The sequence below is a fragment of the Malus sylvestris genome, chromosome 9, assembly GCF_916048215.2.
Source record: "Malus sylvestris chromosome 9, drMalSylv7.2, whole genome shotgun sequence".
Lineage (NCBI taxonomy): Eukaryota > Viridiplantae > Streptophyta > Magnoliopsida > Rosales > Rosaceae > Malus > Malus sylvestris.
In genome coordinates, this window is record NC_062268.1 from 31,832,463 (window position 1) to 31,859,960 (window position 27,498).

Sequence of the window (27,498 nt, forward strand, 5' to 3'; positions counted from 1 at the left end):
TATAAAAAAATATTATTAATTTCTGACCTTTTTTTAAAGTTTTTGGCCAAAAAATTTGGACCGTTGATCTGAAAATCAAACGGTCCAAAGATCAACGGTCCAAATTGTGCCACGTCACTAGCCGTTGGGTTTGAATTTCAAAAAAAATTTACCGTTGGAAATCCAACGGCCGAGACTTAGCCACGTGGTCCATGTCTCGCACCCCTTTAGTGTGCCTGCAGTACGGGCCCGTCGTGTTGAGGACGCACGCGTGTTTCCCACACGCCTAATGCAAAAAAAATTTGTGTGGTCCGCTGACGTCATGCTGGTGTCAACATGATGCCAAATAAGCCAGTTTCTATCTTAGCCAATTTTGGGCCGACCTACAAACTGACTTGGACTTTGGGCTGGCCTATTTTTAGGGATGAAAAGGTTTTTTTGGGTGCCAACCTATTTCTTAGGCTTTGGGCCAGTCTTTTTAGAGAGGGCTGGAGTTGCTATAAGAAGATTAAGAGGAACATCACCCAACTCAAAAAAGAATATGGGCTTAACCCATTGAGAGTACCTACAACGTCATTGTATTTGGGGATTCTTTTTAGTACCCCGGTAAGTCTCTATACTAAACTCTAATTCCGGCCCATTGGAAGATGCTTAACCCTATATATAGGGTTTATACAATGGCAAGGACAATTAGAGGAACATCACTGAAGATGCTCTAGGAGATGAGCCAAAAACATCCAAAACATTAAAAAAGAAAATTGATTAGAGGCCAAATGATACAATAGAAGACAAAGCCACATCAAAAGGAATAACATGAATCCATACAAATTGACATAGTAAACAGCATATTTTTATTCCTTCGCCTCTCCGACTACAAGTTTATAACTCCAAATTAACAAGTTCATCATGCATTCACCCAAAAATTTGATACCAACAAGCAAGGAATTTATGGCTTCTTTTGCAACTATCCTAAGCTATGAAACTCCATCCCTTCTCAAAACCGCTGCTAATTTTGGTCGTCTCAACGAAATTCTGAATGGCAGCACTAGAACCTCATCAACTGCTCTCATTCGCATGAAGATAAAGGCCACAGCTACACAAGTTACTGACTCAGCGTCTGCATTCCAACCATTGCTCGTCAATGGAGAACCAATCGCCAAACCACTCGAAACCACCCAGTTTCCGGTGTTCAAATTCGATGAGTACATGTCAACGAAGGCAAAGATGGTGGACAAGGCGTTGAACGAGGCCGTGCCTTTGCAGTACCCCAAGAAAATCCATAGGGCAATGAGGTACTCGCTTTTGGCTGGCGGAAAGCGCGTGCGGCCGGTTTTGTGTCTCGCTTCATGTGAATTAGTTGGAGGGGATGAGTCACTTGCAATCCCAGCAGCTTGTGCCGTTGAAATGATCCACACCATGTCGCTTATTCACGATGATCTCCCTTGCATGGACAACGACGATCTTCGTCGCGGGAAGCCTACCAGCCACAAGGCTTTTGGGGAGGAAACCGCGGTTCTAGCCGGTGATGCGCTTCTTTCCCTTGCCTTTGAACATGTAGCGGCCAAGACAACAAAAGTAGTATCACCGGAGCGTGTGGTTCGAGCCATCACTGAGCTTGGTTCGGCCGTTGGATCATTAGGCCTCGTGGCGGGTCAAATGGTGGACATTCAAAGTGAAGGCAAAGAAGTGACGCTGCGAGAACTCGAGTACATTCACGTGCATAAGACCGCGAAGCTCCTCGAGGCATCGGTGGTTTGCGGGGCAATCATCGGAGGAGGAGGTGAAAAGGAGGTGGAGAGGATGAGGAAGTATGCAAGGTGTATAGGTTTGTTGTTTCAAGTGGTGGACGACATTTTGGACGTGACGAAATCGTCAGAGGAATTGGGGAAGACGGCCGGGAAAGATTTGGCAAGCGATAAGGCGACATATCCAAAGCTGATGGGGATTGAAGGGGCAAAGAATTTTGCTGCCGAGTTGGTGGCGCAAGCAGTGCAAGAGCTTGCTCATTTCGATGCTGCTAGGGCGGCTCCATTGTATTATTTAGCCAATTATATTGCCAATAGACAGACATAGAGGAACAATTCTTATTGTCCTTTGATTTTTTATTTAATAAATGAAGACTGTTTTTCGATTACTTGTTAATTATTCTTTTGAATTTCAAGGGTAGAATTGAGATCCTCTCCGAATCTTGTATCCAGAATCGATAGACTCAGAGATCCGTATCACTCATTTTGAGTCATACAATCTTCATTAGTCAATTTCACTTACTCATCTCACACAAATCAAGAATCCAGTTACTCTCTCTATTCAACGGCCAAACTCCAAATCCTTGGGCTCCAGACACAATGATTCAGAGGATCTCAACTCTCAAGGGTTAACTTTCAAATATAAATTAGTAATTTCGAGAGCCCTTGAGACTTTATATTGTTCTAGAGTAGCTTTGCAGTGTTTGAGTAGTTCATCGGCAGTTCTCTTGGAATATAATGTTCAAGAGAAAACCGACTCGAGGACACAAGGCTTGCCATATAAAGGCGAGCAGCCCTTCTAGAAATAGCAGATGGCCTACATATAGCCCTCATTTTCCCCCGGAGAGTTTTTTCGGGTGTCTCAGAGCGCGGTGAACACAAATTCTAACAATAAATATTTAACATCGAGAGAGTCGAAAAGAAGACAAACTCTATATGAACTTAGTGTGAGGGCTGTAAATATGATTAGCTAATTATGATGTCTAGTTGACAGAATTAAATAACCTTTCCCTCAAATAACACTTGCCCCAAAATTGACCAAAGTACAGTTTGCTCATTCAACTCGTTCGAATGAAAGCTAAATTAACCTTTTAGCCAAGGAACATTAACCATCTGCCTCCTGAGTCTTTTTGCCTTTCCGTGACCTACTCCGTTTCTTACGACTCCTCAAAGTAGCATCTCCATCCTTCCTTTCCTGCACGAAACTTCAGAATCTCAAAAGATACACAAAGGTATGCATTTTTTAAAGGATAGTAAGACATCGAACTATTGCTGTCAACTATTGTGACTAGCCAGTAGTACAGTGGAGGGGGGGGGGGTGGTATAAACAATATTTGCAAGCTCACCTGTGCAGAATGAAGATCTGGCTTTTTCGTCTTTTTCTTTTTACACGAAAGGGGGTTTGGACCCTGTAAGGTGGAAGAAAAGGAGTCAATACATAAACATTGAAACAGTCATCTTAAGGTACCATTTCTAACAGTATTAGCATGCCACCATGACGTAATAATTTGTATTGGTCCAATTATTTCTACTTAATTTTACCAAAAAATTGGAAAAAGAGAAACAATGATTTAATCTATCCATACTCCCAGAAACATCCAGCTCAAACAAGATTTTGATTTCAAAAATGTCCACCACAAAATAGCCATCAAATAAATCTGAATGCAGAACAAGATACGAATTACTAATCACTGACTAAGGAAACTACAGGATGTACGATTAACTAGTTCTCCTTATTTTATCTTAGTTCTTTGAGACTTCTTGCCTTTTTAAGGATTCATTCGGGTCTAGTCCCCTGTCCCCCATGCAATAAATGTATAAACATTGTTTCTTTGTTTGAGTATCAGGTGCACGAACAAGATTTCATTGAATTTTTATGTAGATCCGGGGAAGCATCTTCCTGGTGAAAATATACATTATTTCCATAATATGATATCTTGATATGAGTATCTTGGTAAGAAAAAAGAGGGGGGAACAGAGTTGGGAAAGATACTGTGTAATAAAATACGGTGTAATTCAAATCAATCATATTAATGTTAATCCATGATGCAGCATTGCAGCTATACTAAGGCCTATCCGTATATAGTGTATAGTATAAATATTTAATACTAACAAGAGTTTTCATAATCCAAATAAACACAACAGATGTCCTCCTTCCAACATGTTACTTCATATTACGTGGAGTCCATATCGAAAAAGTTGATGGGGTATAATGCCTCACATAAAACTAAATATAAGCAGACATGTTGAGGAAAAGAAAAATACATGAACATGAAAGAAATGAGTTTGGTAGTACCTTTGCCCTCTTTCTCTTAAATTGAACTTTATCCTTCACGCCCAATCCTATCCTAGCAGTATCCCTTTTTGCTACAGCCTGCGCTTCCATGTTCTGATCTCCAGAACCATCTTCTTCACCAGGAGGATCGTTTATTTTAAGAGAATTCGGAATATTCTTTTTCTTCTTCAACAGCTTATATTCCAAGTCAGTCATATGCAAGCGTTGTTCTTCAGAAGCTTTGACAAATTGGTGTTGGGCATCAGAAGGGGACTCAAGCAAAAGAGCAGTCCTCAGAGCATAAATAGCAGGGACACCTGGTATCTGCAAGTGAAAAGATGTCTCTGTCAGTGCATGCTCAAGGATATACATCAAAAGAATTTGTATAACAGATTCGAAGAGGCCAACAAGATAATAATAAGAAATAAAGTGAGATAATGACCTTGAGAAGTTTCCGACGAAGATCAACGTGCTGAGTAGCAACAAAGAAGTGCTCGGAATTACTTTGCCCAACAACATCCAATATACAATCTTCAGCACTCACGTGACTCTCGTGATCACACCTTGCAGTAATAAGGCTATTAGCAGCTTCAAGAGACTGTGAATACGAAGGACCAAGCATTGGACCATGTTGTTTCAACTCGGCAATGGCGCAATTGGTGGTGAAGAGCAGGACAGGGGCACCGAGGACATTAGAGATGGCCTTGTCAGCGGGGGTAATGCGATTGGTGACAAGGTGATGCACGAAAGTAACATCGCACAGCACCTTGTAGGGCTGTCTGAAGCCGTAGCATGCTGTGTAGAACCTCACACTCTTCCGGTGACGCTTCTGCCTTTTCACTCTCATAATTCTACCCTAATGCTGCCCAGATTACCAATAATAATCCTTTCAGTCTTAAAGCAAATATGCATATGCAATTACACTTCAAAATTAAAACTTTTACAGTTCCATAAATCACATTTCATAACAACTGAAGTACAAGTACCCTAAACCCTAAACCCTAAATATGATACACATATATGTATATGTATTTTTTTTTTTAAATTACAGTTTCATTCGTCAAATTTCTTCCCAACTGAAGTTCAGGTACCCTAAACCCTAAACCCTTATTATATATATATATATATGTGTGTGTGTGTGCGCGCGCGCGCGTGTGTATTTAAAAGATAAAATATTTACAGTTCCAGAAATCAAACAGCAACCTCAGAATTCAAAGCCAATCCAGCGGGTAGCCGGAAAATTTGAAGAAAAACGAAATTAAAAAAATAAAAAATAAAAAACTGAAGAAATTTGAAAAAAGAGGAGAAAACCTGAAGAAAATAACCAGTGGGGAACGAGGAAATCTCTTTCGAATTGGTCGGCTTCCGACGAAATCTTGTCCAAAGGGGGGGTTGCCGCCGAATGGTGGTAGGAATCTTGGGCTGCCGCTGAAATCAGAGAGCAGAGGAAAGAAATAGGGTAAAATTGCCTTTTTCTTTTCCTTTTAATTTTGGGTTTCAAAGACCTATGCTCAACGACGCCGTTTTATGATGGGTTCACTTTTTTTTTTTGAACAAATGGTGTTATTTAGGGGTAAATACGTGTGGATTTTTTTGCCAAATTACCTTGTCAACCATATCATACTGATTTTGTCAAATTTTTTGTGCCAATCGGTAATGGCACGGTATTGTACTGAACCGAAATTCTATGGTATGGTATTTGTATTGGTATTTGAAACTATTATTTTAAGGGAGTTTTGTTTTTATTTAAAATTAAACACAAATAGTACCTAACGAAAATTGACCGCATGATATACGATGAACGGACACGATGTAAGGATCCTCACAAAGAGGATCCTCATTGAAACTTTAACTTCTATTGATTGTAAACTTTTATTTTATTTGGTTTGTAATTTCTATTTGGATTGTAACCTTAATATCCATATGAATCTTGAATCTTGATGCATCATTTGTTTTTATTATGTGTGTGGATGTAAATGATGAATTTAGGCTACATATATGAGATAAGGGTAGAAAAAAAGTCTTGTCCTTGAATTGGGTAGAAATGAAAGAAAAAAAAAAGATTTTGGCCAAAAAATGGGACTCAAAACAAAGTGGCAATTACCATTATCATACCATGCCAACTAAACTATTTGGCATACTGAAATCCAGTAGGCCAAAATTTTGGTATAGTAATGATAATAGATTTTGCTAAATCGAAAGTTTAGTATGATAATTGATATCAGGGTTTTGGTACAATAACCGTACCAAACCCACTCCTATGGGTGAGGGAGTAGGCTAAACTTCACACTTGGTTAAACATAATAATATGGTTCAAATTTGCCTTTGGCGAGAATCGAACCTAAGAGCTCTTATTTATAAGTGGAACATGAATACCACTAGACTGTTATACTAAGTGGCGTATGATAGGTTCACTTTAAAGAAAAAAACCTCATGCAGCCTTATTTCTAGAGTAGCTCCATGTAGAGGTGAATGAGCTGATCATAGAAATCATGGTTTATAAATTGACATGCACCAATTTTCTTGTTTAGATTCATAAACATGGAAATTTAGAATGTCAACGTATAAAAAATAACTTAGAATTTGAGACCTCCAATTCCCAAGTTTAAATTCTATGTAAGCAAGTGCTATTTCCAAATTTCTATAAATGAAAGTTTAAAAATAGAACTTCCGTATTCAAATTGTATTGTTCTTTTAGGTTTAACCAAACAAGTCACAAATAGTTAGACAGTTCTTAATGCTTGTATTGAATTCGTATATATATTTTTATATAGTTCGATAATTAAACGATCTCATACTTCATTTATTTTTTTGTAGAGATCATCTTTATAATAGTTTCGATCTAAACATGAAGTTTCGTAAATCAGATAAGGAGTGAATTAATGAGAACTCCTCCTCATCAATTGAAGAAATTTTTCAATATGCTGAGAACACGGCTAGTTCACTAATTGTCATAATACAAGTAGATAGAATTTTATTTTTTTTAAATATCCAACCACTTGTATTATGACATTTGATATACCAAGCTGTGTTTTCGTCACATTGAAAAATCTAAGCTAATTCCATATTAATTGTCATGATAAGGGCAAATATTAATTGTGAATGATAAATAGTAACTATCATAGTCTTCCTAGCCCTTGTCGAGGCAAAAGGGGTGGAATTACTTTAAGCACTTGGGCGTGTTTCTAACACACTTTTACAAGTTAAAAGTGGATTTGGATCCTCATCGGATCCTCTCCTTGGGGATCCTAGGGATAAATGAACACAGACCGTTGATAAAAAATCATGCGATCACAATTTTTTCCTTTTTTATATTTTTCACGCAAAACGATGCTATTTTACTTTTAAAAATATAAAAAACATTTAATTGAGACCGTACGATTTTTTATCAATGGTCCCTGTTCGTTGATTCCTTGGATCTCCAGGGAGGAGACAGGCGAGGATCCAAATCCGTTAAAAGTGTTTAAAATTTTCTTCCAAGCTTAATTGAAACACTTTTATTTATCAAAAATCAAACCCAGCCATTCCACAAACAATTCTAAAATATGATGTTGCAGTATAAAGCACACTGCCTTTTCAAAAAGCACTTTTACATATGTTAGAGGACAAAAACCCTACGGTCAAAACATCTGGGATACCAGATACTGCGGAACATATACATAAAAAAAAGAATCCCCCTTTTCAAAAAGCACTTTTTCATATGTTAGAGGACAAGTCAATGTCCCTTTTCAACTATCATTAACCTTATTTGCTTTCTCAACTTGGTGCCAAAACCCGTTTCCACATCAAGTACTGCGATATGCATCCATTCAAAGTTGCAAGCACACATGCAAAATTATTCTTAACCTTAATTGCTTTCTCAATGTATTGTCGTGTCGTCCAAAAATTGTCACTTCGAAATGCTTGCTCATTTCGATGCTGCTAGGCCGGCTCCATTGTACTGTTTATTGTTCAGGTGCAGCCAAAACCCAACCAAGCTGGGTTCCTTTGCCATGCTGCACAATTGACATGATCAATGCATGAAAAGTTCACTGTCGGGTTGATACATTCCGTCTTGGTTGATACATTTAAGCGCATTTTATGTAACTACAGCAACTTTCACCTTCTGTACTCGAAGCTATGCAACATCAATAGCTTTGCTATAACCTCGATGTACTACTTTCGCTGAGCTTTTGTAACAAAAGATAAAAAATAAAAGAACGATGTCAAATTTCAACATATTCCAATATCTGCATTAACATTTCAATCCACTTAGTAATTCTACAGACACACTTAAGTGAGGAGTTCCTAAATTATAATACACGCAACACTCCAAATTCTACACCCGCTCACGACCTTTTTTTTTTTTTTTTTTTTTTCTTTTACCCACCTGAATCTATGAACTCACTGTACTGATACTCTGCTCTTACAATGTGACCTCCAATACAGAGGTTAGTAATAGAGAAACCATTGACTTTATTAAGGTACAGTACAGGTAAAGTTTAGATATATACCTAGAGATAACAGCAACAAGACATTTTAACCCAAGACTTTTGGACGCCAACCCGCAATGACATCTTCTTTCAGGGCACTAGTTTTAACGAATGAATCCAGTGAGAATATACTCTGCATGTCAGAAATTCAGCAGTGTTAGAAACATACTTCGCTAAGTACAAAATGAGTTCTAGTCCTCACACAAGCACGAGTAAAAAGCAAGAACTACAAGGGCTAAACTCAAAAGGATTACAATTTTTTTGACAATATGGTCATAGAACTTCCATTAACATGGTATCCTTGACATTCTTGCAAGTCCAATTTCAAAATTTATGATGCAAGTCCAGAAAAAAGTGCATCTAGATGTAATTAGCTAATCTTATTAGCAAGTTCCAGGAGTTGTGATGTCAATTTCATAATCAAGATAAACCTCTTGTTACTTAGTAGTGTAAACTTGTTAGCGACACACATTTCAATTTCACATACCTTCATATAAGACTTCACATATGGAAGAGAATCGGGAATTGACCAATCTTTGAAATGCCCCAGAGCAATCTCTAGATGATACAACTTGGGTCCAAGTGAAAAATCAGCAGCAGAAACCACTTTCCCATTGATAAAAGGACCCTTTAATACATAGAGGACAAATGTCAAACATATATCCATTCAATTTGGTTTTTTTAAGCATGGCTGTACAAGAAGATATTTAACTTCACAAAAAGCACACATCAAGTGCTATTGCACCGAAAGATAGCATCCTAAATCTGTTTTTATTTTCTGATAAATAAGAATATAACCACTGATGGTTTAATCCAACATGGATTTAGTAGGATAAAACATGGTATGACTAGAAAGCACGATGATCATTAATGTTCTTCAAAAAGACATAGCATTGCGATTTTGGTTGTCTACAGGGGTGACATTCATCACTGGGAGTGACTACCTGACTCTGACTCATCTTCTCAGCATGAACATTTTAACTATAGAATTGTGAAAGATTCCGTTTTGCTGTCGGATATTAAAATTGTAAGATAAGAGAAAGGTATTCACATATCTTAGAGGAATTATGTTGTTAAAATTCTAAGAGAAAGCCTATATGGGCTCTTAACCTGTCGATAAATTATCTCCCATGAAATTAATGTTGTGAATCAATTTTTTTACCACTGCACACACACACACACAGAGGCTGTTTACAGTCCATTAGCCAAAATTAGGACTGATTACTAGAGGTTCTATCCCGGGTAAATTACTACGAGTATTTTTGTTGGGTGTAGACTTTAAACATAGGCTGTTTACAGTCCATTACCCAAAATTAGGACTAATTACTAGAGGTTCTATCCCAGGTAAATTACTACGAGTATTTTTGTTGGGTGTAGACTTTAATTTTTGTGTTGTATATAAAAACACGCTCCCGCTATTCATTTGATTATTTCATATGCAAACAAATTAGCTTTCATGAACAAGCAAAACAAAATTAGCAAGCTGATATAAATTCAAGGCATCATTTATTCACAAAATGTGAACGAAAACTTCATTAATATGAAGGTACAGCAAAAACTGGAAGGAATGTAGAAGGCCTCACGTTTTCTTTGAGATAATCGTCGAAAGACTTAAGTTCATTTAGCAACGCTTCTTCTGTTCCATCCTTGGCATCTTTGCTCTTAAGGAAACCGATAAATGTAGAGAAGATCTTCGATCCACTGCAAAGATCAAAATTTCAAATATGAACCTAAACAATTATAATATTTTGACAAGACAGCAAAGTCAAAAATAGAACTGCGGAATAAATAAGTAAAGGTTCTGACTAGCGAACATTCTGGAGGTGAACTTTACATGATATATTTTTCAAAAGAGCCACACAATATCAGGAAAACAAATTTGGTTTAGTTTAAGAAGTTTAAAGTTTATAATCATGATGGCAATACAACTCAGCATAAGTAAAATGAAAATCTCGACAAGACTAACATTGACGCTCCAATATTTTGGCCATCAAGCCATTACATATGTCCTAGTGAAAAGTAATGAAAGAGTAATGCATAGTACAGGACATATAACATACACTGAAGCCTTCTCAGGGGGCGTTGCCAGAGGTGGATCAGGGTATTTTTCTTCCAGTGCTTGTGTAATAATATCTGAATCCGCAACCCACTTCTCATCAAGTTTTACCACAGGAACTTTACCTTCTGGGTAAATTTTTAAGAACCTAAACATAGAAACAAGTTGATAAAACAAAGTCTTTGAACTAAAAAGATAAAACCAAATAGCAGCAGATATTTGCACTAGCATACACAAGTGACAATTTTTCAACCATAGAAAAAGAAACAACACCAAAGAAATAAAATTCAATCCCAGATAAATTCAAGGCAATCACCATTCTGGCTTGTTGCCCAAGTCTACCAACTTCAGGTCATAAGGGAGATGCTTTTCCTCTAGTGTCAGCAACACCCTTTGACAGAAGGGACCTAGGAAAGACAAGTTATCAAACAAACACTTAATAATGTGCTCCCCTGATTCAAATGGTACCGCTACGAACACTAACACATTAAACAATATCCCACTTCAATATTTATACACCATTATGTAACAACGAAACTATAAGAGAACTTAAATTCGACATAGTTATCAGACATTTCCAACAATGCCGGTTGAAATTTACTCTATGTATGTAAAAATGTAAAACTCCAATGTAAAGATATCATCTTTTCATGTTATGTCTATAATTTCGATAGCTATTGAAAATCCCAAACCTTTCCGTTCGATTTTCCCTCCTCCAAAATATGTATAAGAAGAACTACTTTTCTACAAAATGTACACAAAACTATCAATTTCTATGAATTTGGCGCAATGGATGATCCGAACATAGCAATGCTACAAATCTGCCACATGGGTTGGTGACCCAATTGAAAATTGGGTATTCTCCTGCAATTTCTAGGACACCAAACAGACTTACAGTCGCCGAGCTTGTTGGGAACAGTAACGGAAGCCTTGGCACAAACGTCGAGAGGGGCGGCCATTGCCACCGTGAGGGTTCTTGTGGTGCCGCGGCGCCGCAGGGAGTTGGGATTGGTTCTGAATACGACAGCGTTGGGAGGCGGCCGAAGGTGGTGTTTGATGGTGGTGGAGAGCACAGCGGAGGCCGTCGGATGGATTCTGGCGGTGGTCGACATTGCAATATCTAAAGCTTATCGAGGAGATTAGGAGCGGCGAAGAGTGATGCTGGAGCTTGCTATATTCGTTACAGCTGATTTTGTGTACCAGGAGATTCCAGATTGTAACTGTACGCGTGGCACACACTTCTCACATTTATTTATTTAGTATTTTTTTCTATGATAATTAGTACTCCGGTCTAGTTACTTGTCAGTGAGGTTTTATCTTCGATTCTTATCAAAGATAAATTTGAACTACATTATTAGGCTCAGCAATATAAGAAGTTGAAAAACAAAAAACCTATATAAAATGTTACCTAATTCAAACTCAACATTCACAATTTGGATTTGGGTTGGGTTTGCGTTTGAATGGGATCTGGACTTACTTAGTTCGGTTCGGATTTGGCCAACTTTATTGATTTGTAAATTGTAACACCTTTATTTTTTGCAATATTTTTCAAATTTTGAATCAAACAATGTTTATACTAGTTAAAATTCAATTCTACACATTATCCACATATAAGTTAATTTCATGTACAGCCATTATCTTTCATTGCTGAAATAAATTTTAAGAGAATATGAAAAAATGCGAAAGTTGAAACATAAAGAAAATAAAAAATTTCAACAAAAAGAAATGTAAAGCCAACATTATCTTTCATTGCTGAAATAAAAACCAACAAAAACTTCAATTACAGTCACCCCAACATTTGTATGTAGCTCATAAAATATGAAGCACGAAGGGTAATATGTGTATGAGAGAATTCGAACTAGAAATTAGATTGGGTTTGGGTTGACATGTGCGAGAAAGACATCAACTCAACACAATCCAACCGAACCCAATAAATGATTGAATAAAGGTCAGTTGGATTTGATCAGATTTTTACTTCATTCTAACTCATCCGATCATGATAATCAAATTGAGCTTGAAGAGATTCGAGTTAACCTAATTCAAGCGCACCCTATTAGCAACTAAGAAGAAGAGCGGGCTCTCATGTGTGGGTGTCCAAGAAATCATAGACCTAAATTAAGTGTGACAACACTTGGGCTTGAAGAAAGATTCATTCAGATACAATGCTAGCCACTTGCCGTTTGGAAGTACTATTCTCTATATGTAGCCCATAAAATACATAAATTAATTAAAGCTTCATTCCAGAATGATGATATGCTCTCTAGATCTTTTTTGTGAGGATCTTGAGAATTCTCAAATCATATCCGTTCAATGTATATCGTGTGGTAAAAAATTATTTTAAATTATTTTGTTTAAAATTAAACATAATTAGTACCTACCGAAAACTGGCTGCACGATTTACGATGAACGAACACTATTTGAGGATCTCCAAAATCCTCACAAAGAGGATCCGGAGAGGATCCTCATTCTTTGTTCCCTTCCAACCAAACTGTAGTTCATAATTCATCTGTAGTTTAATGGAATTACTTTGATCTAGGTATAAAATGCAAGTGGCATTTGATTATAGCGGTGAAAAGGTGTTGAGTCCTTACATAATGACGTAAGTTCAAATCTCGTTGGTGACTAATCTAATATCTAATCTAACAAAACCTATCGTTTGAAAAAAAAGAAAAAAAAAAAAGAAGATCTAGGTAAAAAATTTCTGTTGTGATTGAATTTAGTTCAATTTTGTTATCTTTTTACTTTAATTAAATTTGTCTTGCCTGTTTAAATTTCTTGATGTATTAATCTTTACTCAATCTTTTAATTTGAATATTTTAATATGAAGATCCAACCACATATATGGAAAATAGTTGAAATTTTTTTATATGCCAGCCATATATGATACATCATAGGTTGATAAGTACATTTAACCCGTGATGGAGATAGAATATACGAAAAATAAATAAAACCTAAAATCTACCTATCATCCATGAAAATAGTTTAAGAAATTTCATCTTCATACATTTATATTCATACTAGTATATATGCTCGTATATATAAAACCTAGATCAAATATTTTTTTAACACAATTAACATGTGATGGAGGTAGAAGAAAAATTGAGATAATAATTATAAAAACTAAGTGATTGTTGTGGTGTATTTTATCTGACAATGTTAAAGAGGGCCGGCGGCAAGGAGAAGAGAGTGAGAGAGATGTGTTTGTAGAATTGTAAGGAAATGTGTGTTATTATCCCTCCTACATTGTGCCTTTATTTATAGTAGTAAAAGGAGAGAAGATATTCCTTCTTCCCAAAGGAATACAAGATACAATAGGAAGAGATAACTAGAATAAAATCTACTCTAGGATTTACACAATCACACTTAAACTAGGAATGTTTACAACACTTCCCCCTGAGTGTGTAAATACTCAATATAGATTTAGCATCATGCAGAAGTTGAGGAAGTCGACTCGTCAACACTGGTTCTAAGGAACAACACTTATTCTCAATAAGGTAGGAACTTGCATAAGTAGTATGTCTCACTAAAAAAATCCTAAGGGTATGGCAAAAACCCAAGGAGGGACAAAATTCATAGTATAAGGAAAAATGTGTGAGAAATGCAAAGTCAAAAGAAACGTCTATGGGACGTCATCAGGGATATGACCAGCCCAAGGTGGGTGCCTCATTAAAACCTAGTTAGGTAGCAAAAACCCAGTGGGAAAAATGCTTCTAATCGTAGGAAAAAAGAGTACATTAAGATCAAGCAAGTATTTACAGGACACTCCCCCTGAGTTTGACACAATTCCAAAGAGAAATAGTAAAGTTACAACTAAGAAAGTTTACGCATACCAATTCCATGAACAAGCTTTTGAAAAATCGCCTTTGGCAGTGATTTGGTGAAGAGGTCGGCTAGATTGTCTTGTGAATGGATTTGCGTGACTTCAGTCTTCTAATGCTCTTGTTGTTGATGTGAAAAGAAAAACTTCGGCGCAATGTGCATGGTGTTGTCTCCTTTGATATAACCTTTTTTGAGTTGTTTGATGCATGCTGCGTTGTCTTCAAAGATCGTTGTCGGGACATCAACGACTGGATAAAGATTGTAGGAGCTTCAAATATGGCTCATTACTGCTCTCAACCAAAAGCATTCCCGAGTTGCTTTATGTAAGACAAGAATTCCAGCATGGTTAGACAAAGTGGCAACTAAGGTCTGTTTAGTTGACCTATAAGAGATTGCGGTGCCTCTAATGGTAAAGACATAACCCATTTGAGAATGCGCCTAGTGCGGATCAGATAAGTATCCTGCGTCGGCATAACCAACAAGGCGTGAATTGACTCGAGAGGCAGAAGGTGCGGCATCACTCGAGGATCCGTAAAGATAAAACAAGCCCAAATCCGTTGTACCCTTAAGGTAATGTAAGATGTTTTTCATGCCGGTCCAGTGTTTGCGTGTAGGTGTATTACTGTATCTTTCCAAAAGATTAACAGCAAAGAAGATGTCAGGTATAGTGCATTGAGCTAAGTATAATAAAGCTCCAATCGCACTTAGATAAGGAACTTCAGGCTCCAAAATCTCTTCATCATCCTCATTCGGACCAAAGGAATTTTGTTTTGCATCTAGCGATTGAACGACTATAGGAGTACTCGAATGTTTCGCTTTATCCTCATTAAAACGACGCAACACCTTCCAGGTGTAGTTCCATTGATGTACTAGGATTCCATTGGAACAATGCTCTATCTTGAGACCAAGACAGTATTGAGTCTTACCTAGATATTTTATCTCAAATTCCGACTTCAGGTGTGTAGCAGTTCTCGTAAGCTCTTCAGGAGTTCCAATGAGGTTCATATTAAAAACATATACTACAACAATCGCAAATCCATAATGTGACTTCTTAGTGAACACACAAGGGTATAATTCGTTGTTCATATATCCCTGACTAGTCAAATACTCACTCAGACGGTTATACCACATTCTTCTGGATTGTTTCAAACCGTATTGTGAACGCCTTAGCCAAATGAGGTCGTGTTCTGGGGTTTGGAAATATTTGAACTAGTCAATGTAAGTCATTCGGGAACTTTCATATAGATTCCGTATCAAGGTCCCCATAGAGATATGCGGCTACTACATCCATCAGCTGCATATCCAATTTTTCAAAAAATACCAAACTGATAAGGTAGCAAAAAGTAATCACATCCATAACGGGTGAATAAGTTTCGTTATAGTCAATCTCGAGGCATAGTGAGAAGCCTTGTGCAACAAGACGAGCTTTGTAACGCACAATTTCGTTCTTCTCATTACGTTTCACAACAAAAACCCATTTGTAGCCAATGGGCTTCACATGTGAAGGAGTAGGATTTACAGGTCCAAACACCTTACGTTACGCAAGCGAATTGAGTTCGACTTGGATTACGTGTTTCCAGTTTGACCAATCAGTTATACGTCGACATTCATCAATAGAATGGGGTTCAATGTCATTGCTCAACATGATCTCAGTAGCTACTGCATATGCTAATGCATTGTCGACAATTATCTCATTTCTATGCCACACATAATCTAAGCTAGCATAATAGACCGAAATCTCTCGATTCTCGGGAGGAGGATTCGTTTCTTCAAGGACGCTTCCATAATCTAGAATTTCCTCATGAGTTGGGTAGAATGAGTAAGCAATAGTTGGATTCACGGTAGGTTCTTCGGGACATTGTGCCGTGGGTTTCCTCTTCTAGGGGTGTGAATCCTTTGAACCAAGAGGATTGCCACGTTTTTGTGTAGGGGCAGATGAATAGCTAGCTGCTAATGTACGTGGATCACTAAGATTGGCGTCCTGGGCTTCTAGGAGGGTAGTCCGTCATACATTTGGTACATCTATCTTTGCAGGTGTATTCGCAGCTGGAATGTGTGATCTTGTCATGCACATTAGATCGGTGAAAGCATATGGCATGCTCTGAGCTATGGTCTAAAGATCTAATATGTGCTGCACTTCAGTTTCAGATTGAGAGGTGCAGGGATCCAAATGAGCCAAAGTGGGAGTCGTCCATGATAGTTTACGTATTTCTTCAGGAACGTTGACATTCTTATCTCCCCCTAATAACGAGAAGACTGTATCATAGAAGTGACAATCCGTGAAATGAGCGGTAAACATATCGTTTGTCAAAGGTTCTAAGTAACGAATAATCAAAGGAGAATCATATCCAACATAGATTCCCATCATTCGCTGAGGCCCCATTTTCGTACGTAAGGGCGACGAGATCGACACATATATCGCATAACCAAATATGCGCAGATGCGATATGTCGGGTTTGTATTTCATAACCAACTGAAGGGCACTAAATAGTTGTATCGCAACAGGCCTCAGGCGGACCGACTTTGCTGCGTGCAATATTGCATGGCCCTAAGCAGCGATCAAGAGCTTGGTATGTATGACTAACGATTGAGCAATCATTTGTAAGCGCTTAATGAAAGCCTCTGCCAGGCTGTTTTGGGTGTGAACATGGGGTACATGATGTTCAACTTAAACCCCAACCGACATGCAATAGTCATCAAAAGTTTTAGATGTGAATTCTCCAGCATTATCCAATCGAATAGATTTGATCGGATAATCAGATGGTGAGCCCTGAGCTTGATAACCTGAGACAATAGTTTAGAGAATGCAAAGTTCCTTGTGGACAATAAACACACATGTGACCAACGTGTGGAAGCATCAACCAAAGCCATAAAGTATCTAAATGGTTTGCAGGGATGGTGAATCGGTCCACAAATGTCCTCTGAATCTGTTGTAGAAAAATGGGAGGATTCGAACGAATCTTGTCATAAGAAGGCTTAGTAATAAGCTTTCCCATGGAACATGTTTGGAATGCGATTCCTTGGATCGAACCTAAACTTTGGGTTAGTGGATGCTCGTGTGAAGATTTGAGAATACGGCGCATCGCTATTCATCCAGGATGTCCCAAACGATCATGCCAAAGTGTAATTTCGTGCGCGGTCCCAGTAGTAGGGCTGGCCACATAGTGGCATTCTATAGGGCGTATGATCGTAGTATATAGACCACTTGGGATATGATCCATCTTCTCTAGAATATGCTTCTGACCATAGTCGTAGGAAGTTATGCAAAGAAATTTAACTCAATTTTCTACGTGGGTTTCAGCGTGGTAATTGTTATCTCTAATGTCCTTGAAACTCAACAACGTTGTTCTGGAACGTGGAGAATAGACTACCTCAGAAATGGTCAAGATTGTACCATTGGACAACATTATAAGTGCCTTACCGTATCCTTCTATCAGGTTGGATGAGCTTGAAAGGGTTATCAGAGGTGCATTCTTAGGTATGAAGTTAGTGAAATAGATGCGTTCACGCAAAACTATATGCGTGGTTGCACTATCTGCTAGACAACTAACTTTCCCACTAGTCATACCTAGAATGAAAAATTAATTTGAATCGGTCACATGCATAAAAGTTTTGAAAAATAAATATCAATTCAAAATAATTTCATTTATTCAAGGATAGTAATTAATTAAAATGTAATATCCAAAAAAAACAAATCACTAACAAATAATCCAAGTATAAAGGAAAAATTGTTCAAAAATCAACAAAAAACAAGGAGGGTTCGGCCACTAGGTGGAATTTGGCCCCAATTGTCTTATTTCAACTAAAAAATAAGTCTACGTCTAAGATTCTAATCTTTCATAGGGGTGGTATCCTCCTGAAAGTCAGAAATCTCCATCTTTGTAGTCTCCAATTCGTCTACTTGCATGAAGTTTGATTCAAACTTCTTACGATGAGAATGATATTCATTTACAACCTTCTTGGGAGCTCGGCAAATAAGGGACCAATGGTCCTTTGAACCATAACGATAACACATATCCGCATCTATAGTTTCAGGTGCTTTGCCATTATTCTTGAAGTTCTGGGCCTTGGAAGTGAGGTTTGGGCGCTTTGGGGCTTTGTTTCCTCTCTTAGATGGGTCTTGACTCTGTTGACCTTGGTAGGATGGCTTCTGGCCGCACCTACCACGCATTTTTTGGCGTTTTGGGCATTGGTTGGTGTTATAATGTGCTTCAGGCACAACAGTCGCCCCAGTAGGTCGAGCTTGATGATTCTTCATCAACATCTGGTTCTGCTTTTCAGCGAGAAGTAAAACATATATCAAATCTGAGAACTTAGTGAACTTCTGAGCTCTATATTGTTGCTTCAGGACAATATTAGAAGCAGAGAAGATCAAATAGGTATTCTCCAGGAGATCCTCTTCAGTCAAAGTTTTGTTGCAAAACTTGAGAAGTGATCGGATTCGACAAACTTCAGAATTATATTCATTCATAGACTTAAAGTCTTGGAAGCGTAAGTGCTGCCAGTTGTGTCTTACTTCAGGCAAGAATATGTCATTTTGGTGATCAAAATGATCATTCAAAGCGACCCATAGTGCACGTGGATCCTCCTCAGCTAGATATTCAGTTTGCAGAGCGTTATGAATATGTCTTCGGATGAAGATCATATCGGTGGCTTTTTCAGCTTTGCTAACAGGATTGTCCGTCTCTTCTTCAATAGCAGGACACAAGTTCTTTGCAGTGAGGTGAAGCTTTACATCTTGGACCCACTTGAGGTAGTTCTTTCTAGAGACCTCTAAAGCGGTGAAGTCGAGTTTGTTCAAATTCGACATGTTCCTATCACAAAATAGATGGATAAGATATGGTTAGTGTAATGGAGAAAAATCAATCCATTCACATAGGAGTAGAAAATACAGGTTCTAATAGACATGTTATTAGTTTAATTTTGCATGAAAAGACTTCGGGTTTTCATGGGTGATGTTTTTAAATGAAAACTTCATGTTTTTAAACAAGAAACTTCAGGTTTCAAAATAATTACGAACTTCAGGTTCATATATTCCTGCAGGCAAACACAAATATATACACAGAAAAATGCAACTTGAATATGCAAAGATAGGATTTTTAGGTTTATAATTATAATTGAATTTTAATTATTTGGACTTTGGGGCCAAATTAAAGTGTGGGTGAAAAAAATATAAAACCCATTAGGCCTAAAATAATTAGGCGAATAAAACTCAGGGCCCAAAAGAGAAATATAAGCCTACGGGGGACTATATAAAAATGGTGCCGTGTGACCTAGGCCCTAAATTAGGCTAGGATATCTCGGGTGGGGCTGCAGGCCCATGGGGAGAGGATAAATTGGGGGCTGCTAAAAGAAAGGCCCTAAAAAAACACGGGCCACATAAAAGCTGACCCCTAAAGAAATGTCACTCAGCCTACTGTAGGCAGGCCCAAAAAATTTCCCTTTTTTTTTCTCACTCACGGGCTGGGGGAAAAATGCATTGGGCAAAAGCAGGGAATCCAAAAAATTAGGGAGCAAGCCGAGAGATGAAGCCCAATAGGGCTTGGGTTGGGTCCAAAGACACCCCAACCGTAGCTGGGTGCGTGCCGGGGAAGAAGGCCGGCGCTACCGCTTCAGGCGGTGGTGCTTTGGGACAATGGTGCTCGGAGTGAGTCTTATAGGTCGTGGGAGACCTCAAAAGTGAACGGAGATTTGAGAAAAAAATCTCGACATTAGTTGTAAAACCTTAGAATTTTGAATAGGGTTTTTTGAAAAAAAACGATGAGATTCAATCGAATCTCGGTCAATTAATGTCGATGATCAGCTTCAGGCCGTCAAACATGGTCACCCGAGGTGTAAGGATGGGTTGCAGGTCATCCTGTGATGGTGGGGACGCCGTGAAGGGTGTTGGGTTTCTGGGTTGTGGGGCTCGGAGCTTCTGTCTCTGTGGTTCTCGGCTTGGTACAACATCAGTCCTCAGGTTACAGGCCTGGGTGATGTCAGGGGTTCGAAGAACCCTAGGTTCCCAATCGCAATTTTTTTTAATTAATTCATATATAATTTAATTCAAATCATATTCAATTCAATTATATGCATATGCAAAACAATAATATGTTAATTGAATTCAATTTGATGCAATTTTTGATGCACAAAACCGGAGGGGTCTTGGAACAACGTAAATCCGACCGTGAATCTGCAAGAAAGTAAAGAACACAAGATGTATCGTGGTTCACCCCAATGTTTGGGCTACGTCCACACTGATATTGTATTTCTCTGTTTGTGAGAGGATTGTGAGGGAGAGAGAGAGCTTTTGAGGGTGAGAGTGAGGCTTTGCTTTGAATCTCAAAGCCTCTCGAATTGTGAGGGTGAGGATGCCCTTTTATAGACTCAGGGCTCCTCCCATTTTTACATATTTGCTCCTTCATTTATTACATAATTATGTTTGAGTTCCCCGAGTATTTATACGATATCTAAATACGGAGGCCCTAAGTATAGTACAAATAGTAGTCCCCCAAGTATTTAGTCAAGAGAGTATTTTGGCTAGAGACTTGAAATTCAGTCCATGTGTGGGCCGAAGTACCTAGATGTCGTCTAGAACTGATGCACGATATGAGGTGGTGCTCAATCTGAAATGATGCTCAACTAGAAGTAGCACATGTTGCGAGACTGCTTTACTTGTGACTTATGTTGCCTTGGTTGGCTCGACTTGTGGCGTTGAAGGTGAGGGAGTCCCTTTTATAGATAAGGGCTCGCTTCTCAATACAAAAAATGGGCTAGAGTTGGTGCTCGAGGCGAGACGGTTGCTCAGCAGGCGGCGATGCTCTCTAATGATGGTGAGGGAGTCCCTTTTTATAGAATAAGGGCTCGCTCCTTAATACATATGTGATGGGTGCTCTCTAATGAAAGTGAAGGAGTCCCTTTTATAAAATAAGGGCTCGCTCCTCAATACATGAATAATAGGTTAGAGTTGATGCTCGCAGTGAGGTGGTTGGTCAGTAGGTGGCGATGCTCTCTAATGATGGTGAGGGAGTCCTTTTTATAGAATAAGGGCTCACTCCTCAGTACATAAGTGATGGGCTAAGTCCCCCAATTATTTTTCATGAGGCCCAATGTATGGTACATAGTATAGTCCCCCAAGTCTTCGGTCAATAGAGTCTGTTGGTTGGAGACTTCAAATTGAATCCATGTATGGGCCGAAGTGGTGGTTGTTCGGAGACGGTATTTGTATACCCTACACTGAAGCTTTGTAGGTGAAGCTTTGCAAGTGAAGCTTTGAAGATGGATTTTGTAAATGAAGCTTTTGAAGCTGAAGCTCTCGAAGCTGGAGCTCTGAAACTTTGGTAACAATTTGACACCGAATAATGGAGATCAAAAGAGAAACCACAAGTGAACACTCGAACATAAATAACTCGTCACCTTAAGAAATTCACCAAAGAGATATGAGTTTAGAGATAGGAAGAAAACACAAAAACACTCTTTCACTAAACCAAGATTAAAAGTAATTCTCAAGTTTTGGATAATGCCTTTTCATTCATAAGGAAGAAATGGGGGGGGGGGGGGGTGTTTAAATAGTGTCGACATGGAACAGCCTCTTTCACTAAACCAAGATTAAAAGTAATTCTCAATTTTTGGATAATGCCTTTTCATACATAAGGAAGAAAAGGGGGGGTGTTTAAATAGTGTCGACATGGAACAGCCTTCCATGAATAGCCTAACCCTTATTAATGATGCGCTTAAATGATATTCTCAATTCCTGGCCAAATCAGGAAAATATTATTACTATGTGTTGATGCACAAAATCGAAGGTTTTGGAACAACGTAAATCCGACCATGAATCTGCAAGAAATGTAAATAACACAAGATGTATCGTGGTTCACCCCAATGTTTGGGCTACGTCCACATTGATTATTGTATTTTTCTGTTTGTGAGGGAGAGAGATGGAGAGAGCTTCTGAGGGTGAGAGAGCCATTCCATGGCCTAAGAATTGGCCTCTCTTAATGAGGAGAGTGAAGGGTCATTTTGTAGAATAAGGACTCCTCACTTATTACATATTTACCCTTTCCTTTATTACATAATTACATTTGAGTCCCCCGAGTATTTATACGAAGTCTAAATACGGAGGCCCTAAGTATGGTACAAACAGTAGTCCCCCAAGTCTTCAGTCAAGAGAGTCTTTTGGCTGGAGACTTGAAATTCAGTCCATGTGTGTGCCGAAGTAACTAGATGTCGTCTTGAACTGATACTTGATATGAGGCGGTGCTCAAAGTGAAATGATGTTACACTAGAAGTAGCATATGTTGCTAGGTTGCTCTGCTTGTGACTTATGTTGCCTTGGTTGGCTCGGCTTGTGACGTTGAAGGTGAGGGAGTTCATTTTATAAAATTAAGGGCTCGCTCCTCAATACATAAGTGATGGGTTAGGAGTGATGCTCGCGGCGAGTCGGTTGCTCAGCAATCGGCGATGCTTTCTAATGATGGTGAAGGACTCCCTTTTATAGAATAAGGGCTCGTTCCTTAATACATAAATGATGGGCTAAGTCCCCCAAGTATTTTTTTATGAGGCCCAATATATGGTGATGGGCTAGAGTTGATGCTTGCGGCGAGGCGGTTGCTCAACTAGCAGTGATGCTCTCTAATGATGGTGAGGAAGTCCCTTTTATAGAATAAGGGTTCGCTCCTCAGTACATGAATAATGGGTGCTCTCTAATGATAGTGAGGGAGTCTCTTTTATAGAATAAGGGTTCGCTCCTCAATACATAAATAATGGGCTAAGTCGCCCAAGTATTTTTCATGGGGCCCAGTTGAGGCCCAATATATGGTACATAATGTAGTCCCCCAAGTCTTCAATCAATAGAGTTTGTTGGCTGGAGACTTCAAATTGAATCCATGTATGGGCCGAAGTGTCGGTTGTTCGGAGGCGATATTTGTATACCCTGCACTGAAGCTTTGTAGATGAAGCTTTGCAAGTGAAGCTTTGAAGTTGAAGCTTTTGTAAATGCAGCTTTTGAAGCTGGAGCTCTGTAAATGAAGCTTTTGAAGCTAGAGCTTTTATAAATGAAGCTTTCAAAGCTAGAGCTCTATAAATGAAGCTTTCAAAGCTAGAGCTCTATAAATGAAGCTTTTGAAGCTGATTGACATGAGTGATGCTCACGAATGTTGACATGAATGATGGTCATAAATGTTTATGTATGATTGACATGAGTGATGCTCATGAATGTTTATGTATGATTGACATGAGTGATGCTCATGTATAATTTTAGAGTACTGGACGTACTTTTGATCACCTGTTTGGTGATAATAGCGGCAAGCTGCCGAATAATTTTGGAGTACTGGGCGTACTTTTGATCACCTAGTGGGTGATAATAGCGACAGGCTGCCGAATAATTTTGGAGTATTGGACATACTTTTGATCACAGCGGCAGGCTGCCGAATAATTTTAGAGTACTGGACGTACTTTTAATCACCTAGTGGATGATAATAGCGGCATGCTGCCGAATAATTTTGGAGTACTGGACGTACTTTTAATCACCTAGTTGGTGATAATAGTGGCAGGGTGCCGAATAAACTTGAAGCCATAGGGCCTGGCTCTTTTGGGCATATGGGCCTTGGCCTTCCACATAACATTCCAGCCCATTATTTTGGGCTTGCCGTTTTTATTTTTTTATTTTTTATTACCCTCTAATGGGGTTATATAGATGTCTCCGAAAGATAAGAAAAATAAATTACATCATTAAAAAATAAATCCGACCCTCTGCTCAATGGGTCACGCCCGTAATTCCCTTTTTTCCATGCCATCACCACCGCAATTATGTCTGCTTCTTTTTATCTTCTTTTGCTTTTTCTTTTCACTTTTGTGGGAGTGGTTGAGCTGTCTGAGGGCCTTTCTTTTTCTTTTGTTGGATAAGTGCGACAAAGCATGCTAGCACATATGAATATCTGGTAAAGCTAAGTCATTTGTTGGAAAAAGTTATTCCCTTTGTCTAAGTGGGTTGTTGAAGATAACCCATCCTGATTGCAGCACCATAAGCTTGCACCTTGGCAATATAAGTATGACTTTTTCCATGTGGTCGACAAAAGCAAAAATAGCTTCAAGTAGTTGACAGTGTTATCATTAAGAAACCTTAAATGTTCTATGCCACACTTGCAACGCCAAGCTTCGGGGTAGTACTTGAGAGGTATCGAGACACCTCGTTGGATGGGGACATAAATGGACTGATGGTGGGGTCTCGGCTTGGCATGCAATCTTCAAGATTGACTGTATGAAATGATTGTGCAGTGGCAAGTTCTCACTCCCGAGCATTTTCTGCGTCGTTCCAATTTTGCAGCAGTCTTAGTGAATATCCCAACGCCACACTCGATGCCAACTTTAGTCAAGAACAAGTCGTCTGCAAGTAACTGCTCTTTGAACCCATCAAACCCAAGCAACCACCTGAACACCGCCGACTTCTTTAGCTGAAAGAACCTTTTCACAATCAACCCTAGCACCAGCCCCGCCTCTATAGCTGCCGCCAAGTCCTTCGGTAGACTCTCCAATGACCTCCCAGCCTCTGCCATTGCCGCCAGGGCCTCCGCCTTGTTTCGATCTTGGTCATCACCATTTCCATCACTGTCATTGTTATTACCTCCACTTCCGCTGTCTCCAACACATGCCTGATTGGGGCTCGCCGCCTTATACAGTGGCGGCGATGGGGGATCGGGTGAGGCGGGAGGTGGTGAGTTAGAGGGAGGGAGCTGCGGTGATGTTAGTGCGGTAGATGATGGTGAGAGTGAAGCTTTTTGGAAAGAGAGAGAAATGGCGGGGGATGTCTGGTGAAGGGGGAAATTGAGAGTGAGAAGTGTAGAAGTTGGAGATGGTGGTGACTGCAGCCATTGTTGGTTGTTTTGCAACGCTTTACTTTCACTACCTCTCTTTCTCTCTCTTATCTCTGCTGATTGAATGGGTGTTGGGTTGTTTGGTTCTCGGGTTTCTGCAGATTCAAGATGGAGTGTGGTGAGGTTTCACGGTGGTGAGATGAAAAAATGAAAGAGAACCGACATAGCTTTTTGTGTCGATTCCCACAGACAGCGCCAAATGTTGATGCACAAAATTGGAGGGGTCTTGGAACAACGTAAATCCGACTGTGAATCTGCAAGAAAGTAAAGAACACAAGATGTATTGTGGTTCACCCCAATGTTTGGGCTACGTCCACACTGATATTGTATTTCTCTGTTTGTGAGAGGATCATGAGGGAGATAGAGAGCTTCTGAGGGTGAGAGTGAGGCTTTGCTCTGAATCTCAGAGCCTCTCGGATTGTGAGGGTGAAGAAGCTCTTTTATAGACTAAGGGCTCCTCCCCTTTTTACATATTTGCCTCTTCATTTATTACATAATTACGTTTGAGTCCCCCAATTATTTATAAGAGATCTAAATACGGAGGCCCTAAGTATGGTACAAACACAATTCATAACCAATATCAAATTCACATAATTCAACAATTATGATTATGATGCATATACAATTTATGTAGAATCTAAAATTCGTAAAACCTAAAGTCGGGTCATGCATCATGGTGAATGTTCATGTTATCAGGGCTGCAAAAATATCAAGATAAAAACCGTTGTTTTGAAATAACCTGAGTGCGTGATGATATGGATGAACTGGTTTGATGCAGCAAAATTCTCTAAAGTCAGATTCCTAAGCGCAGCGGTAGGAGCGTGCTGATAACGTGTTGTGGTCTATTTTATCTGACAATGTTAAAGAGGGTCGGCGGCAAGGATAAGAGAGTGAAAGAGATGTGTTTGTAGAATTGTAGGGGAATGTGTGTTGTTATCCCTCCTACATTGTGCCTTTATTTATAGTAGTAAAAGGAAAGAAGATATTCCTTCTTCCCCAAGAAATACAAGATACAATAGGAAAAGATAACTAGAATAAAATCTAATATAGGATTTACACAATCACACTTAAACTAGGAATGTTTACAATAGTGATTATAAAAGTTAACTAACAGATAATCTTATGCAAGTGGCCATTTACCATTGTGGTGGAAAGGTGTTGAGTCCTTGCATGATGGTGTGGGTTCAAACCCCGTCAGTGGCTAATTTAACATTTAATCTAGCAAAATCTTTAGTTTGAAAAAAGGGTCAATGTCATACCTTCCATCAATTGTCTGTCAATTCATCAGGGCCTACTTTCTATTAAAAAATTAATAAGATATTATTAAAAACTAAAAAAAAAATCATTTAATATTTTATAAATATTAAAATAATAATTAATTCAAGAAAAGTTTAAAAAATATAAAATAAAAAAAAATCTAGTTCGTCTCCCCTTACCCGAGCCCAACCTACAACCCAAAAAAAAAAAAAAAAAAAAAAAAAAACCATCTTCATCTTCCCCAACCCCCCTTCCCAGCAACCCACCCCTTTCTTCCCCAAACCCACCGCGCACCCATCCTCCTCCTCCTCATCCAATAAAAGAGCTTCTTCAATAAATATTAAATAAATATTAATAAATAAATATTAAAAAATCAGACTTATATCAAGTTTACTCTCATTTAATTTGAATTTGTAACAGTTTCTTTTAATTATTTATTTATTATAAGTAAATATTATTTTCAAAGTTCACACATTTAACAAAATAACGAGAAAGCTCAAGCAATTAATTACATGCATAAACTAAAAAAATATATAAAAGCTCATGTACGAACACAACCCGATTGTCAGCTCTTGAAACCTTTCTTTGTCTCGAGCTTTTATTTTCTTTGGTTACATGAAAAAAAAAACGTTAACGAGTTACTTGACTGAGCAAGTAGAAGACCATGTTGAATGTGACAGGACCCTATTTTAATCTCATGTATGATTACAATGAATTATACTCTAAAACCAGGTCATTTTCGTCCTTTAAAAATATGGTTTGAATGGTCAGTTCTTCCATTACTTTCATGATCTCATCGATGGTGGCAATTTTTATACGGGATGTGTTATCCACACATCTAATTTTACTTCTCACACCTTTATTAATTTCTGTTCATTGATCTTCTTCAATTCATTAGATCCGACGGCCGAAAATTAGAAGGGTGTGTGAGACGTAAAAAAATGTGTGTGGATATCACACCCCTTTCTACATAATTGATGATTTGAGGTCCTCTCTAGACTTCATTGTCTAGAGCCAAATGACTAACAAATTCAAACCGTTTAAG

The 27,498-nt window shown here is 38.6% G+C and overlaps 4 protein-coding genes across 4 annotated transcripts; 1 reads left to right on the forward strand and 3 right to left on the reverse strand.

Annotated features, from left to right (window-relative positions):
* Window positions 1-885: 885 nt before the first annotated feature.
* Window positions 886-2,113, forward strand: LOC126582430 (geranylgeranyl pyrophosphate synthase 7, chloroplastic-like). The gene has a single exon (XM_050246581.1). It carries the CDS (start codon window positions 886-888, stop codon window positions 2,050-2,052), a length of 1,167 nt encoding a protein of 388 aa, XP_050102538.1. The 3' UTR covers window positions 2,053-2,113.
* Window positions 2,114-2,638: 525 nt separating this feature from the next.
* On the reverse strand, window positions 2,639-5,474 carry LOC126583952 (uncharacterized). The gene is made up of 5 exons (XM_050248508.1): window positions 5,311-5,474; window positions 4,442-4,861; window positions 4,021-4,323; window positions 3,071-3,133; window positions 2,639-2,919 (listed from the first exon to the last, which is right to left on the reverse strand). Exons 2-5 carry the CDS (start codon window positions 4,844-4,846, stop codon window positions 2,830-2,832), a joined length of 861 nt encoding a protein of 286 aa, XP_050104465.1. The 5' UTR covers window positions 4,847-4,861; window positions 5,311-5,474; the 3' UTR covers window positions 2,639-2,829.
* Window positions 5,475-8,191: 2,717 nt separating this feature from the next.
* LOC126583417 (probable glutathione S-transferase DHAR2, chloroplastic) lies at window positions 8,192-11,758 on the reverse strand. The gene is made up of 6 exons (XM_050247761.1): window positions 11,423-11,758; window positions 10,844-10,934; window positions 10,532-10,675; window positions 10,055-10,172; window positions 8,959-9,099; window positions 8,192-8,604 (listed from the first exon to the last, which is right to left on the reverse strand). Exons 1-6 carry the CDS (start codon window positions 11,637-11,639, stop codon window positions 8,518-8,520), a joined length of 798 nt encoding a protein of 265 aa, XP_050103718.1. The 5' UTR covers window positions 11,640-11,758; the 3' UTR covers window positions 8,192-8,517.
* Window positions 11,759-24,569: 12,811 nt separating this feature from the next.
* LOC126633968 (protein RETICULATA-RELATED 4, chloroplastic-like) lies at window positions 24,570-26,462 on the reverse strand. The gene is made up of 2 exons (XM_050304476.1): window positions 26,456-26,462; window positions 24,570-25,291 (listed from the first exon to the last, which is right to left on the reverse strand). Exons 1-2 carry the CDS (start codon window positions 26,460-26,462, stop codon window positions 24,570-24,572), a joined length of 729 nt encoding a protein of 242 aa, XP_050160433.1.
* Window positions 26,463-27,498: the final 1,036 nt, after the last annotated feature.